The sequence below is a fragment of the Manis javanica genome, chromosome 3 (assembly GCF_040802235.1).
Source record: "Manis javanica isolate MJ-LG chromosome 3, MJ_LKY, whole genome shotgun sequence".
Classification (NCBI taxonomy): Eukaryota; Metazoa; Chordata; class Mammalia; order Pholidota; family Manidae; genus Manis; species Manis javanica.
In genome coordinates, this window is record NC_133158.1 from 61,053,877 (window position 1) to 61,071,396 (window position 17,520).

At 40.7% G+C, this 17,520-nt stretch overlaps 1 protein-coding gene across 7 annotated transcripts in view; it reads left to right on the plus strand.

Annotated features, from left to right (window-relative positions):
- Nucleotides 1-3,712: 3,712 nt before the first annotated feature.
- GSK3B (glycogen synthase kinase 3 beta) overlaps nucleotides 3,713-17,520 on the plus strand; it is a 255,961-nt gene continuing 242,153 nt past the window's right edge. Inside the window, exon 1 of one of the 7 annotated variants that reach the window (XM_073231586.1) lies at nucleotides 3,713-4,811. In XM_073231586.1, the coding sequence (XP_073087687.1) occupies nucleotides 4,724-4,811 (88 nt within the window). In that variant the 5' untranslated portion in view covers nucleotides 3,713-4,723. The remainder of the gene's footprint in view (nucleotides 4,812-17,520) is intronic. The other 6 variants (XM_073231585.1, XM_037013045.2, XM_037013046.2 and 3 more) reach the window with 6 other exon arrangements.

Here is a 17,520-nt window from a genome sequence, read left to right on the forward strand (position 1 = left end):
GGGGTTTGGGGGAGGACTGAACAGACACTCAATAAACGTAAATCTATTTTCTTCTCTTAATCTTCATTTTGACCTTGATATTGCAGGACTTCCCCAGGGCTCATTACCAAACAAGTTTTTTCCATTTCACTGTATCTGACTGCATGTTCGGAGCAGAGTCCATATCTTACTAAATTTTGAAGACCAGCATCCAACAATTAGGTATTTAATATGTCCTGGCTAAGTAAATGAGGTCCTAGAAGTTTGCTTGTGGACTTCTGTTTGGGAATGGTTGACTCTGGATTCATCTAAATAAACTGCACCTCATATTCTATTTGATACCTTCATTATTAAACCTGCTGTATTTTCTGCTTGTTTTAATAAAAAATGCAGCCAAGTGACTTTGAGCAAGTCACTTACTCTAGTGTGTATTTTCCTCATTTGTAAAAACAGAAGTTTCATAATAGTACTTCCTAAGCTTCAAAACATAATTGTACTTTCTAAGTGCAAAGTGTTTATTCAAGTACAAGTCAGTTCAGTGTGCATTTTCATTTATAACTTATCTTGTCGACATGCTTAGCAACCTTTCTTTTTTTTTTTTTTTCCTATTACATTACTACCCTGTTCTGCACCACTTAGCTTTCCTACATTTATCTTTTTCTAATCCTTTGGTTTATTATTACTGTGGCTCAGAATTCCTGATCTCTGCAAGGGACCATCTGATGGATCCTTGAAGAAACCAAACTGTTACAAACCAAACTAGGGGATATGTTTATGACCAGGCACACTCAGTTCAAGACATAAGGCTAAGATTTTAAGATAAAGCCAGATATACCAGGAGAGGTGGGCATGTGAGAAATATGAAGTACAGTTTAAATATAGGGGATCAGAATCTCGGTTCTGCTACTTTAGCTCTGAGGACCTTAGGTAAATTAGTAAACCTTTCTGGCCCTCAGTTTCTTCATCTGAAAAGCAGAGGTTATAATTTACATCATTGGGTTACGATAAATTTGAGATAGCATGTGTGAAGCACTTAACAGTGTCTAGCACACTATAATAACTATTCAAGTTATTATAAACTGTAAGTGGATGACAGCAGGAGGGAAGGTCAAGAGTTTGAAAGTTCAGAGAAACAACCACTGAATGTTAATTTCAGTAGTTCTGTATTTTCTCACAACCTTTTCCCTCCTTCAGTCCTAATTTTAGCCTGAAATTTTTTTCTCCTATAAAATTTCCCTCTCTTGGTCATTTTTAAAACAGCATCAGTTCAAAGTATTTGAAGGGAGCAACAGTAAAGCTACTATAATCAAAACCCTAAAGTAGACTGTTTTTGTACTTTATTATATACAAAAGAATAGCCATGTTTCCAGTTTGTATAACCTAAACATCTGTTCACTTTCCTGCTGGTATAATTGGGAGTAGGAATGGGGAGTAAAGAGCAAGGCAGGGAGTAAAGACAAAGGCAGCTTTGCCTAACAGCATTTTAGGGACTTGAGGCAAAGGTCTTTCATAACAGCCATGGAGAGACAACATTGGTCTGACAAAGTTGCTATGCACTGAGTTTGCTTTTCATTCTTTACCCACCTCTATGACATCCAGAGACCTCATGTTCTCTTAATTGCACAGAACAAGAGTCTCTACTGCTTTTGGCTTATAAAACCTTGCTCAGGTTTGAGACTACAAACTGATTGCATGCTGGTCACATCTACCCCAAGATGTTTTGAGTTTGGTCCGCAGGGTTTTAGAATATTCTTGCCAACATTTAAAAATTGAGAGCTTTCATGCAAAAATCCAGCTTCTCGGTTTCTCTTGGGGGAAAAAACATAGATTATCTTTTAACACTGGACCCACATTCCTGAGGTAAACAATCTGCTAGAGCTGAACAGCTGCTCCCTTCAGTTACAGCACGGACCCTCCAATTCGCAACGTTCCTTATTATTCCCCATTGTCTTACACCAGGCCAGTTTTACCCATTTGCTTTACTCTTTTGGCTCCTGTAGACATTTGAGTCTGCAAACCCTATCAAAACCTTTCCTACCTTCCATCAAAGCTTACTTTGTTCTGTCCCAAGCCCCTCATCAGTTTTTTGAAGCAATAGCTAGGTAATCTGATCAACTATGGATATTTAGTTAGTATTTGAACAGAAAGCGATGACTGCAGATGGAAATTACAAGGCGCTACGGAATTACAATCAGAACGCTAACTGTTTACTACACTTTTTCTGCTATCCTGACGCTGCCATACCTCACTGTCCTCAGCAAACCAAAGTAACTGGTTCTCTGTAGAATGAACACTTGTCTATAAGTGAAATCTACTTAAATAATATTCTTACAGATCACCCTAGTTCCAAAGGACCGAAAGCTCCTAAGGGCTATTCTTACTCGGTTTCCTCAGAGGATTCAGGATATCCGGCCTGACGGCATTTCCCTTCACCTGCTCTTGGAGCTCGCCTTGCACGGGGCAGTGGCGCCCAAGGAGCGCGCGCATCCAACATGAGCTCATTTCTCAGGGGCGTTTCCAGAAGGCCGGGCCAGGCCGCGCTCACTAGGCGCAGGCGGCTTCACTCTATCGATGGCCCCCGCAGCTGGGCGGGGCGCGTCCACCCAGAGGCGCTGCCTCTCTGGCAGCTTTGTTCCCACTTTAGCGTCTAGCTACTCGACCCAGGAGGGGAGATGCCCTGAATACGTCTGGCCCTTTCGGGGAAGACGCCGGCACTCCGGACGCACTACCCCGGGGAGGAGGGGAACCTCGGGCTCGCAGAATTAGCCGTGCTGCCAGAGCCTCTGGTGGGTGGGGGGAGTCCCTAAGCCCTCTGTTCGCTTGAACGGTCTGACCCTAGCCCCGCTGACCGCAGAAGTTTCGGACCGGCCGCGCGGAAGTCCCGTACTCCCTAGCTGTGGTTTGTACATTAGCTGTAAGCAGCTACAACCCAGGTCGTCCGAGCGTCAGCCACGACCCAGTCGGGCTTCTCCCGGCTCCCGGGACGCCGCAGGCCGCAAGCCAATCACACTGCAGCTAGGTCTTGCGATTGGACGGCAGTGAGTGCCGATTGGCTACCGCTACGGGTTTCGGCCTCATTCCCTTTCCCTTTGGCCCCCACTCAAGCTCCAAAGCTTCAGGCCAATGAGAAATCGCTTTATAGACGGCCTCCCTTCGCTCTCTTCTTCTCCCCACCTCGGCGAGGGAGGAGACGTTCTGAGTGGCCAGACTGTCCTCGGAAGCCCTCTTCCCTTCACCAATCACCGAGGGAGGTACACTCCCAGAGGAGTTTCTGGCCAATTACAAAGCGGTTGCAGCAGCCAGCCGTGCGATTTCACCAGAGACTCCGGGTTTCACCTTCCTTAACTCCTCCAGCTTTTTCGTGAGGGCCGGAGACTGATTGGCCGCTGCTGCCATTGTCGAATTTCTCCTCTCGCCGGCCACGGAATCAGGCGAACCCACCTCGCTCGGCTATCTTCGACATTTTCCGCTCCTGGGGCGTGGATTTCCAGTGACATTTTCTAATTGGTTCCTCAGGTCAATCGGCTTTTTCCGGGAGGAGTCGAAAACAAATTACCTCCGTGATTGGCTCTACTCGGCCTTCGGCTCCCCAGCCGAAGCGGGCGGGCGCGGGGCTCGGCCGGCGATTCCCAGACGCCTGTTACGAGGGCGGCGGGGCGCTGGGCTGTGTGAGGCTGGGCGGGGGAGGAAGGAGGAGGACGGGGGAGGAGGAGGGGGAAGAGCTAGGCGGCTGCGCAGACGACGCTCTTCACACAGAGCAGCCCCCGACCCGGGCGAATGCGGGCTTGTGCCGCCGCCGCCGCCGCTGCCGCCGCCCGGGCCGAGTGACAAAGGAAGGAAGGAAGGAAGCGAGGAGGAGCCGGCCCCGCAGCCGCTGACAGGGCTCCGGACTGGGGGCAAAGCGCGGACACTTCCTGAGAGGGCACCGAGCAGAGGCGAGGGGTGGGAGGACGGCCGCGCTGGTGCCGTGGACGGGGGAGGGGGGCCCCGAGGGACGGAAGCGGTTGCCGGGTTCCCATGTCCCCGGCGTATGGGGAGCAGTCGAGGAGCCGCTGCCTGGGGTCTGAAGGGAGCTGCCTCCGCCGCCGCCGCCGCCATGGCCGCTGGATCCAGCCGCCGCCTGCAGCTGCTCCTGGCGCAATGAGGAGAGGAGCCGCCGCCACCAGCCGCCGCTGACCGATTTGCGACTCCGCCGCCCTCAGTTCTGTGGCCCCAGCCGTCAGCCCGCCGAATCCCGCCGCGGCCGGAGCCGCAGCGTTTCCCGTCGCATCTCCGAGCCACCCCCTCCCTCTCCCTCCCTTCTCCCCATCCCCCCTTCTTTTCAAGCGTGAGACTCGTGATCCTTCCGCCGCTTCCCTTCTTCATTGACTCGGAAAAAAAATCCCCGAGGAAAATATAATATTCCAAGTACTTATTTTCAATCAAGTATTTGCCCCCGTTTCACGTGATTTTTTTTTTTTAAGGATTTCTCTAAGGAAAGGGAGGGGAAAGAATTGTGTTTTTTCCCCAGACCCAAATCATCTATATGTTAAATATCCCTAACGATCTGTCTTGAAGGAGAAATACATCGATCGTTTTTTTTTTATAGCTATACAAAAAAGGGGTGGAAAGCCAAGAGGACGAAGTCTTTTTCTTGTGGAAGAACTTAATGCTGCATTTATCATTAACCTAGCACCCCAACATAAAACAAAAGGAAGAAAAGGAGGAAGGAAGGAAAAGAAGGTGATTCGGAAAGAGAGTGACCATGTCAGGGCGGCCCAGAACCACCTCCTTTGCGGAGAGCTGCAAGCCAGTGCAGCAGCCTTCAGCTTTTGGCAGCATGAAAGTTAGCAGTGAGTATTGATTTTATTTTACACCCCCTCTCCACCTCACCCTTAAAATAAAAACCTTATTTAATAGAATAAAATATTAGACTTACTGCTACAACAATCAGAGGTAATGGAAAAGGGCAAAAAACCTGTTTATAGTCAATGAGGCAGTGGCCTCTTCTCCCACACCCCCTCTCCCGGTCTCATTAACCTTGAATTAAGAGAATATGCTTTTTTATTTGGATGATTTGATTAGAAACTTCTTTTCTTACATTTTTCCTGCTGTTGTTAGTTAGCTTTATTGAGTGCTTGAGTATTTCTATGTTAAAGTAGTGATGGAATTGTTTACTTGCTCATCCTTTTGAATAAAGAGGACAGGACTTGATTCATAAACCTTTGTGTACATTTGCAGAGTATCTTTTGGAATAAGGGGTAATTTTAGTTAGCTCAAGTCTCAGGTTATCATAGTTTCGTATGCTTAATAGAGAGACTAAATGTCACAGTCTCCTAACATTTGTTTCTTGCCTGTGTGACTATACAAAGTATTTGTTCGCAATCTAGAGAACTTGCTTAATAACAAGCATTTGCGTTTGGAAGCGAGCATTGATTTACTCCCTTTAGAAGGGGCTGTGGGGGCTGATAGATACCCAGTGGCAGTGGTACCTCCACATGCGTTGTTTTACATGGGATAAGTGGTTTAATATGTTACTTCTTAACCTTCCTGTTCAGACATTACCAGTCTAACACTATGTAGTTTTACGTTTGATCAAAAGGTAACTTGAAAGTAGGTCCAAGTTTTGATTGAGGTTTGTAGTGTCATGTTGCCAAATACTTACTTGAATGTTAATTGTCACTGACTCCTCATTTAAGTTCAATTTTGGAGTGCCATTGCATTCAGTACTTGTTAAATGATCCAGAGTTCTGGGGCCCGTTTTAGACTTTTAAAAATACTCTTGCACTAGTCTTGTCACATTTAGACGAAACTGTATTTAGTAGTAAGAATATGGATTTAGGCCTTTCTGTCAAAAGTTTTGCAGATGTCTGTGATCCTCGATGTAATAGGGGTGTTTGAGCTGCGTTTAAGGTTATTGCTTGACTGACTCTTGTTCCAGATGTGTGCTGACAAGTTTGGCTTCTTGAGGGGTTTGGTGTATATACTAAGTATCCAATATTCTATTGTATCTATTTGTGGATGTGTTTATGTGGTAATGACAGTTTATTTAAACATTCTGCCAGAATTTGACAAAAATAGCTACATTGTTTCCTTAGATATGGAGAAAGGGGAATGATGAGAGCAAATAAAAACTACTTCCTTGCCTAGAAGTAGAGATCTGAAGAACTGAGTTTACCAAAAAACAAAACAAAACAAAACAAAAACCATAGCTGTTACGTGAAATTAATTATATTCTCTAGCAACATAAAATGATTGATCACTTCTAATCGAACTCAGTATTTCAGTTGATGTTGGCTTTTGGAACTTGCTTGAAATGGGTAGCTTAAGGTGATAGCTGAATGAGAGATTATTTTTGAAATAAAAATTTTTTTTTTTGGTTATGAGCTAGTGCAGAATGCAGGGTTATGTGAAGAAAGAAACTAATGCATCTTTCAGGGAAGAGCCAAGCTTTCTAAACACATCGTGGGGTCATGTGGAAGGAATATTTTAAAATTCTGGGTAATTTTCAGCTATGATGAAGCAAATCTTATAATAGCTACTTAAGAGGTTCTTGTGGTACTGGAGTGTTTGTATGTTTTCATCTTGGCAATACAGTTTAATACCACTCAAAATCAATTTTAGGTAATTTGTTAGATCTGTTTCAGAGAGCAAAATATAATAGCTTATATTAAAATTTTGGACTTCTCATTTTGTTTTCAGGATTTTCTTTGAAGATGACTCCTTAATTCTCGGTAGTGGGTATTGACTGAGAATAGAGTAACTTTTGTAAAGTGTGTAGGGTAAAATGTTTAATTTTTTATCACTATATAGGTCAACTTAACATTTAAAGAGTTGGACTTCAATGCTACTTAAGTGTTTATGACAACCTTGATTTTAAGGACATTTTAGAAGAGGATTTAAGGACATTTAGAAGAAAGGAGTAGTTAAGTGTTTCTTAAGAGTTTTATGTTCTAAAGGACCCCTGTTAGAAGAGATACCTGAAAAGTTATGGTCCTTAACCTCAAAAGCTTATCATTTAGTTTTAGAGACAGGTTATGGGACAAAATATGAAACAATAGCATGATGACTGCAAGATTATGAATACAAATAGAATGCTTTGTTCACACAGTAAAGGGGCAAGGTAGAAGGGTTGGAGAGGGAAGACTTCCTGCAGAGGTGTGTTTTAATTTTAAGAAAGGTATTAAAGGAGGCACTAAGTTGAATTGATAGACAAACGTTAAGGATTCCAAATGGAAAGAATGGACAGAGGCATAGACATGGTGGTTTTGTATGACAGATAAGTGATTTTGTATTTATCAGCAAATTGGTAAATCTGAATTCAGAGGGACCAAATAGGAAAATAAGAGATGGGACTTGAGAAATGTGTTAACGTTAGCTGATGGAGGGCAGAAAAGGCCTGTAAGAGGTTGAGATTCAAGAGAGATTGGAATTTGCTGTAGGTGCTCAAGATATTTGAAGATAATTTGGGCAGCCAAGTTGATGGACTGATTAGAGTAGAGGCATTAGAGCCCTTTTAGGGAGATAGTAAGGGTATGTTGTGAATCAAGGAAAGTAAAGCAAAATGTGAAAATGGTATAAAAACAGATTTGAGAGACAGTGTGAATGAAGAACTGGCAGGACTTTGGATCGGATTGAAGGGGAATATTTAGGAAGGAGTCAGGAGTTAAAAATAAATTCTGATGTTATTGGTCTGGAAGACTTGACTGCTCAGTTATATTGTTGATTGTAATGGTAAAGTTGAGAAAGTGCTGAAATGAGAGGGTAGATGAGTTCTTTTTAAAAATTTAATGTACAATAAATAGGCTTCCTTGAAATTCAATAGACAGCAGTTGGTTTCTGGCAAAGCTTTTGAACTTAGTCTATTAATTGCACAATTTCTAATTTTTCTACACCTAAAAATGTTGGATTTAGTTTGGGGAGTAGTAAACTAAGGGTTTTTATTTAAATACTTAACATTGAAGTCCAAAAAAAGAAAATAATTTTTCATGTATAGATTTAAAAGCCTCACATTTGAAACCTAGTTACAGTAGTTCCATGGTAATTTATTTGAAAACAATGAAAATCTTTTTTGGACTAAACTGTGACTTAAAATTTTCAGAGATATATATATATATATATATTTTTGAGAGGGCATCTCTCATATTTATTGATCAAATGGTTGTTAACAACAATAAAATTCTGTATAGGGGACTCAATGCACAATCATTAATCAACCCCAAGCCCAACTCTCAACAGTCTCCAATCTTCTGAAACATAACGAACAAGTTCTTACATGGTGAACAAATTCTTACATAGTGAAAAAGTTCTTACACAGTGCAAGGGCAGTCATCACAGAAACTTTCGGTTTTGATCACGCATCATGAACTATAAACAATCAGTTCAAATATGAATATTCATTTGATTTTTATACTTGATTTATATGGGAATCCCATATTTCTCCCTTATTATTATTATTATTTTTTAAAAATAAAATGCTGAAGTGGTAGGTAGATGCAAGATAAAGGTAGAAAACATAGTTTAGTGCTGTAAGAGGGCAAATGTAGATGATCAGGTGTGTGCCTATAGACTAAGTATTAATCCAAGCTAGACAAGGGCAACAAAACACCCACGGATGCAGAAGATTTCTCTCAAAACGGGGTATGAAGTTCTGAGCCTCACCTCTGTTGATCGCCAATTTCTCACCTGATGGCCCCCCTGCGACTGTGCCTGTCTTAGGTTGTTCCTCCCTTGAGGAATCTTACCCGTCTCTGGCTAACCAGTCATCTTCCGGGGCCATACAGGGAAATGTAAAGTTGATAAGTGAGAGAGAAGCAATATTGTTTGAAAAGGTTAGCTTTTTACTTCTTTGCAGATTTATGCCCTGTGGCTTCTATGCCCAGCATTTGTCTTGAGGTATCTTTACACTTGGAAGAATTATGATACTCGGTAATTTCGATATGAGGAATGAATTCTACTTAAGGGTTGTAATTAGGAAGGAAGAAGAAAAGCTATAGAAGTAGCAGACGGAAGAAAACATGGGAAGATTGATTATTTATTTGACATCTCTTTTTGTAGAGTAACATAAGCATGTATAGGTTTTAAACTACTAATTAAATTGCGTACACACATTAACATAATAGGAATACAGCTACATAACCAAAGCAGACCTACAATTACCAGCCATCTCCAGTGAAACCAAAAAAACCAGTTAGGCACCCTAGGCATTTGTGAAAACTTATCAATGATATGATATTGTCTAACTGAATTTGAATAGTTTGAGAAAAATCAGACATTAAAACAACACATTCCTGGGAACTGTTCACATCCCATATGTTCTTTTAACAGTAGATAGTCTATAGTCACAAGATATTGGAGCGCTGCAACTTGCACTTCTCCTAATTCTTGGTTGAGTTCTGACAGTATAGATCCAGTCAAATTTGTTGTTTTACTGTATGCACAGGCCACCTTAGATATCTCCTTCATTCCAATGGCAAGTCCAGGAACCGGTGGGATGAATGCAGCTACAACTGCAACAGAGCCAGGATCTTTGTTGAAGTTTTTTGATGATCATCTTCTGGAATGACTCTTCCAGAGAATGTTGATGTTGGAAGTTCTTCTTCATATCGTATCTTAATTCGTTTTCTGGGTAGCCAAATTATGCTTTGATCCTCTGTATAAATACAAACAAACCCTTTGCCCACACTTTGATATGCCCTTTATACCATTGTGAAGAACTTATTGGAGATCACCACACAGGAACTGCTTTTTTTTTTCATTTATCATTAATGTACAATTACATGAAAAATATTATGTTTACTAGGCTCTCCCCTATACCAGGTTTCCCCCAGAAACCCCTTTACAGTCACTGTCCATCAGCATAGCAAAATGCTGTAGAATCACTACTTGTCTTTTCTGTGTTGTATAGCACTCCCCTTTCTCCCACCCCCCATTATGCATGCTAATCTTAATGCCCCCTTTCTTCTTCCCCCCTCTTATCCCTCCTTACCCACACATCCTCCCCAGTCCCTTTCCCTTTGGTACCTGTTATTCCATTCTTGGGTTCTCTGATTCTGCTGCTGTTTTGGTCCTACCGTTTTTTCCTTTGCTCTTATACTCCACAGATGAGTGAAATCATTTGGTATTTCTCTTACTCCACTTGGCTTATTTCACTGAGCATAATACCCTCTAGCTCCATCCATGTTGTTGCAAATGGTAGGATTTGTTTTCTTCTTATGGCTGAGTAATATTCCACTGTGTATATGTACCACATCTTCTTTATCCATTCATCTACTGATGGACACTTAGGTTGCTTCCAATTCTTGGATATTGTAAATAGTTCTGTGATAAACATAGGGGTGCATGTGTCTTTTTCAAACTTGAGTGCTGCATTCTTAGGGTAAATTCCTAGGAGTGGAATTCCTGGGTCAAATGGTAAGTCTATTTTGAGCATTTTGATGAACCTCCATACTGCTTTCCACAATGGTTGAACTAATTTACATTCCCACCAGCAGTGTAGGAGGGTTCCCCTTTCTCCACAACCTTCCCAACATTTGTTGTTTGTCTTTTGGATGGTAGCCATCCTTACTGGTGTGAGGTGATACCTCATTGTGGTTTTAATTTTCATTTTTCTGATGACTAGCAATGTGGAGCATCTTTTCATGTGTCTGTTGGCCATCTGAATTTCTTATTTGGAGAACTGTGTGTTCAGCTCCTCTGCCCATTTTTTAATTGGATTATTTGCTCTTTGTTGAGGTATGTGGGCTCTTTATATATTTTGGATGTCAAGCCTTTATCGGATCTGTCATTTATGAATATATTCTCCCATACTGTAGGATGCCCTTTTGTTCTATTGATGGTGTCCTATGCTGTACAAAAGCTTTTCAGCTTGATATAGTCCCACTTGTTCATTTTTGCTTTTGTTTCCCTTGCCCGGGGAGATATGTTCATGAAGAAGTCACTCATGTTTATGTCCAAGAGATTTTTGCGTATGTTTTTTTCCAAGAGTTTAATGGTTTCATGACTTCCATTCAGGTCGTTGATCTATTTCAAATTTACTTTTCAGTATGGGGTTAGACAATGATCCAGTTTCATTCTCTTACATGTAGTTGTCCAGTTTTGCCAACACCAACTGTTGAAGAGACTGTCATTTCCCCATTGTATGTCCATGGCTCCTTTATCATATATTAATTGACCATATATGTTTGGGTTAATATCTGGAATCCCTATTCTGTTCCACTGGTCTATGGCTCTGTTCTTGTGCCAGTACCAAATTGTCTTGATTACTGTGGCTTTGTAGTAGAGCTTGAAGTTGGGGAGTGAGATCCCCCCAACTTTATTCTTCCTTCTCAGGATTGCTTTGGCTATTTGGGGTCTTTGGTGTTTCCATATGAATTTTTAAACTATTTGTTCCAGTTGGTTGAAGAATGTTGCTGGTAATTTGATAGGGATTGCATCAAATCTGTTTATTGCTTTGGGCAGGATGACCATTTTGACGATATTAATTCTTCCTAGCCACGAGCATGAGATGAGTTTATATTTGTTAGTATCCCCTTTAATTTCTCTTAAGAGTGACTTGTAGTTTTCAGGGTATAGTTCTTTCACTTCTTTGGTTAGGTTTATTCCTAGGTATTTTATTCTTTTTGATGCAATTGTGAATGGAATTGTTTTCCTGATTTCTCTTTCTATTGGCTCATTGTTAGTGTATAGGAAAGCCACAGATTTCTCTGTGTTAATTTTGTATCATGCAACTTTGCTGAATTCCGATATTAGTTCTAGTAGTTTTGGAGTGGAGTCTTTAGGGTTTTTTATGTACAATATCATGTCATCTGCAAATAGTGACAGTTTGACTTCTTCTTTACCAATCTGGATGCCTTGTATTTCTTTGTTTTGTCTAATTGCTGTGGCTAGGATCTCCAGTACTATGTTGAATAACAGTGGGGAGAGTGGGCATCCCTGTCCTGTTCCCGATCGCAGAGGAAAAGCTTTCAGCTTCTCGCTGTTCAGTATAATGTTGGCTGTGGGTTTATCATAGATGGCCTTTATTATGTTGAGGTACTTGCCCTCTATACCCTTTTTGCTGAGAGTTTTTATCATGAATGGATGTTGAATTTTGTCAAATGCTTTTTCAGCATCTATGGAGATGATCATGTAGTTTTTGTGTTTCTTTTTGTTTATGTGGTGGATGATGTTGATGGATTTTCGAATGTTGTACCATCCTTGCATCCCTGGGATGAATTCCACTTGGTCATCGTGTATGATCCTTTTGATATATTTTTTAATTCGGTTTGCTAATATTTTATTGAGTATTTTTGCATCTACGTTCATCAGGGATATTGGTCTGTAATTTTCTTTTTTGGTGGGGTCTTTTCCTGTTTTTGGTATTAGAGTGATGTTGGCTTCATAGAATGAGTTTGGAAGTATTCCCTCCTCTTCTATTTTTTGGAAAACTTTAAGGAGAATGGGTATTATATCTTCTCTGTATGTCTGATAAAATTCCGAGGTAAATCCATCTGGCCCAGGGTTTTTTTTTCTTGGGTAGTTTTTTGATTACCGTTTCAATTTCTTTGCTCGTAATTAGTTTGTTTAACTTTTTTGTATTTCTTCCTTGGTCAGTCTTGGAAGGTTGTATTTTTCTAGGAAGATGTCCATTTCTTCTAGTTTTTCCAGCTTGTTGGCATATAGGTTTTCATAGTAGTCTTTAATAATTCTTTGTATTTCTGTGGAGTCTGTCATGATTTTTCCATTCTCATTTCCGATTCTGTTGATTTGTGTTGATTCTCTTTTTATCTTAATAAGTTTGGCTAGAGGCTTATCTATTGTTTATTTTCTCAAAGAACCAGCTCTTGGTTTCATTGATTTTTTTCTATTGTTTTATTCTTCTCAATTTTGTTTATTTCTTCTCTGATCTTTATTATGTCCCTCCTTCTGTTGACTTAAGGCTTCATTTGTTCTTCTTTTTCCAGTTTTGATAATTGTGGTGTTAGACTGTTCATTTGGGATTGTTCTTCTTCAAGTGTGCCTGGATGGCTATATACTTTCCTCTTAAGACTGCTTTTGCTATGTCCCACAGAAGTTGGGGCTTTGTGTTGTTGTTGTCATTTGTTTCCATATATTCCTTGATCTCTATTGTAATTTGTTCGTTGATTCATTGATTATTTAGGAGCATGTTGTTAAGCCTTCACGTGTTTGTGAGCCTTTTTGTTTTCTTTGTAGAATTTATTTCTACTTTTATACCTTTGTGGTCTGTAAAGTTGGTTGGTAGAATTTCAGTATTTTGGAATTTACTGAGGCTCTTTTTGTGGGCTAGTATGTGGTCTATTCTGGAGAATGTTCCATGTGCAGTTGAGAAGAATGTGTATCCTGTTGCTTTTGGATGTAGAGTTCTATAGATGTCTATTAGGTCCATCTGTTCTAGTGTGTTGTTCAGTGCCTCTGTGTCCTTACTTATTTTCTGCCCGGTCGATCTGTCCTTTGGGGGTGAGTGGCATGTTGAAGTCTCCTAAAATGAATGCATTGCAGTCTGTTTCCCCCTTTAGTTCTGTTAGTATTTGTTTCACATAAGCTGGTGCTCCTGTGTTGGGTGCATATATATTTATAATGGTTATATCCTCTTGTTGGACTGAGCCCTTTATCATTATGTAGTGTCCTTCTTTATCTCTTGTTACTTTCTTTGTTTTGAAATCTATTTTGTCTGATATTAGTACTGCAACCCCTGCTTTCTTCTCTCTGTTGTTTGCCTGTAATAGGTTTTCCATCCCCTGACTTTTAGTCTATGCTTATCTTTGGGTTTGAGGTGAGTTTCTTGTAAGCAGCATATAGATGGGTCTTTCTTTTTTATCCATTCTATTACTCTGTGTGTTTTGATTGGTGCATTAAGTCCATTTACATTTAGGGTGACTATTGAAAGATATGTCCTTATTGCCATTGCAGGCTTTAAATTCGTGGTTACCAAAAGTTCAAGGTTAGCCTCTTTAGTTTCTTACTGCCTAACTTAGCTCGCTTATTGAGCTGTTATACACAGTCTGGAGATTCTTTTCTACCTCCCTTCTTATTCCTCCTCCTACATTCTTCATATGTTGTGTGTTTTGTTCTGTGCTCTTTTTAGGAGTGCTCCCATCTGGAGCAGTCCCTGTAAGATGCCCTGTAGAGGTGGTTTGTGGGAGGCAAATTCCCTCAATTTTTGCTTGTCTTTGAATTGTTTAATCCCTACATCATATTTAAATGGTAATCATGCTGGATGCAGTATCCTTGGTTCAAGGCCCTTTTGTTTCATTGCATTAAATATATCATGCCATTCTCTTCTGGCCTGTAAGGTTTCTGTCAAGAAGTCTGATGATAGCCTGATGGGTTTTCCTTTATAGGTGACCTTTTTCTCTCTAGCTGCCTTTAAAACTCTTTCCTTGTCCTTGATCCTTGCCATTTTAATTATTATGTGTCTTGGTGTTGTCCTCCTTGGGTCCTTTCTGTTGGGAGTTCTGTGTATTTCCATGGTCTGTTCGATTATTTCCTCCCTCAGTTTGGGGAAGTTTCCAGCAATTATTTCTTCAAAGACACTTTCTATCCCTTTTTCTCTCTCTTCTTCTTCTGGTACTCCTATAATACGGATATAGTTCCTTTTGGATTGGTCACACAGTTCTCTTAATATTGTTTCATTCCTGGAGATCCTTTTATCTCTCTCTGTGTCAGCTTCTATACGTTCCTGTTTTCTGGTTTCTATTCCATCAATGGCCTCTTGCATCTTATCCATTCTGCTTATAAATCCAGAGTTTGTTTGACTTCTGTAATCTCCTTCCTGGCATCTGTAATATCCCTCCAGACTTCATCCCTTAGCTCTTGCATATTTCTCTGCATCTCCATGAGCATGTTTATGGTTTTTAATTTGAATTCTTTTTCAGGAAGACTGGTTAGGTCTGTCTCCTCCTCTGGTGTTGTCTCTGTGATCTTGGTTTGCCTGTAAGTTTGCCTTTTCATGGTGATAGAAATAGTTTGCACAGCTGGGACGAGTGACGGCTGGAAGAACTTCCGTTCTTGTTGGTTTGTGGCCTTCCTCTCCTGGGAGAACACCGACCTCTAGTGGCTTGTGCTGGGCAGCTGGGTGCAGACAGGGCTTCTGATTCCTGCCCGGCTGCTATGGGGTTTATCTCTGCTGTTGCTATGGGCATGGCCTGGCTCAGGCTGCTGCTTCAAAATGGTGGAGCCACGTTGGATGGGGGGCAACCGGGAGGCTATTTATCCCCGTGAGGGGCCTCCGTGCTCCCTGCTGCCCAGGGGGTTAGAGTGCCCAGAGATCCCCAGATTCCCCGCCTGTGGACTAAGTGACCTGGGATGCTTCCGTCCAGTTTTGGGGTCCCTGTCCCTTTAAGACTTCCAAAAAGCACTCGCCAAAAAAAATTAAATTAATAATTAAAAAAAAAAGCCGCTCATTCTTCTTTGTCCTCGGGCGCCGGCCTCAGGGACCCGCCCACAGGTCTTGCTGCCCTGTTTCCCTAGTATCCAGGGCCCCGTGCATGCACTGTGTCTGCGCTCTGTTCCGGATGGCTGGGGCTGGGTGTTCAGCAGTCCTGGGCTCCCTCTCCCTCCCCGCCCTGACTCCTCTCCTCCCACAGGTAGATGGGGGGAGGGGCGCTCAGGTCCCGTGGGGCTGGGGCTTGTATCTTACCCCCTTTGTGAGGCGCTGGGTTCTCGCAGGTGTGGATGTGGTCTGGATGTTGTCCTGTGTCCTCTGGTTCCTATTCTAGGAAGAGTTGTCTTTGTTATATTTTCATAAATATATTTGGTTTTGGGAGAAGATTTCCGCTGCTCTACTCACGCCGCCATCTTGTCTCCCAATTTTTAGATATTTTTTATAGCCTTTAATCTAATCGTTGGCATATGCTTAAAACTTGTTTTTCATAAATAATGGTCATTCTTAGGTAAACCTTGTATTTAAAATAATGGTAATATTAATAATAATTATTATTATTGTAATTATAATGGCATCCTTCACTTGCGTTGTGAATGCTCCAGCAGAAATTAAAAGTGATTTTCTAACAAGTATATTTTTGCCCATTTTGTTAAGTGTTCATCCCAAGTTTAAATCATATATTTATTCGGATATTTCAGCCATTTGTTTTTACTTACTATGATGAAGCCAATAGTTTCTTTTTTAATTCTAGATCAAGTGTTACTAAATAAATGTTAATATCTATGCAGTCCTTCTGTAGAATTGTGATATTTTACTCAAAAACAAAATAAGGGTGATTTTCATTAAAATATTTTGGTACACTTGGTGAAAATTTAGCATAGTGCCAAGGTTTCATGTTGAAATAGAAGATTTGGAAAGAGGAAAAAAAGTCATAAGTATCACTTAATTTATATCCTCATATAAAACTTTTCCTTGGTAAAAATTAGCAAAGAGAGGATAATTAATAGTAGTTGCATATTATTTTTCATTATTTAGTTGTATGGTGATTAAAACCAAAGAGTAGCTGCCTCTTACTACTAGATGGCAACTTCAATTTCTGCATTCCTAAGGGAGTTTAATCTCTTTGTCACATCTAAAAATTAGGTTATTAGAATTTAGCCAATTCCTAGATTATCCATGTTAATGTAGAAGAGAGCTTAATGTGTGAGACTGAAAACCAGAACCTTATTTTCATTGTTTCATTCCTTTCTCAACCAGACCTTTCCAGAGTTGTGAAAATACTAAAATCTTCATACAAGAATTAGATGCTCTCTTGTTGTAGGAGCTTGTAGAATGCTTATTGTGAGGTGACTGTATAGCACAGGTACTAGGAAAAATACTTCAAGGTAACTGGAGATTCACAAATCAAATTATGGTTGATTGGGAATTGCATTTCAAAAATGAAGTTAAGTCTTGTTTCACTGATGTATATCAACTGAAAATCATTACTTGTACCCTGTGCTGTCTGCCCCTTTTTTTGATCTTGAGTTGCAGGTGTGAAATACTGTTTGGGTGAAACAGTAAGGCTGGAGAAGCAGCGTTTTTGTGAGTGTCAGCAGCAGATTCTGAGTTTGGGAGACCTCTACTTTTGTGTGGGCTTTGTGTATACAGAAGGCTGTGAAACATGGTTGTGTTGATGCTCGTGCTTCAGTTCCATATTTTTTAATAAGATTCATGGAATTGTGAGACAAATGGAGATGGGCTGTCTGTGAGACTGGTGTCTCTTCTGATGCTCCACCCTGTAGTGGAGAATGGAGGGACAGAGCACGTGGGTGTGACAAGAGTACTTTCTGGTACTGACAGGACCAACCTGATTTCCCAGAAATTGTTCTAATAAGAACATAATCACCATGAGAAATGAATTTGTTGGCATGTTTAGCATCATTTTCTAACAGATTTTTTTTGGATAGTAAGAGGGGAAAGGGAATCTTGCATATTCTGAAATCTTTACTTCAAGGTTAAAAGTATTTTCATGGTTCATTGGTTTTAAAGTATAGGTTGCAATCTTCGCTGCTGTCTTGGATTGTACAAACCTTCCATGGTTATATAAGTTGTCTTTGAAATTGGTTGAATGTAATATATAAATCTATATTTCTATAAAGACCTGTGTGAATAGAAGAGTGTGAAAAACTGACAGT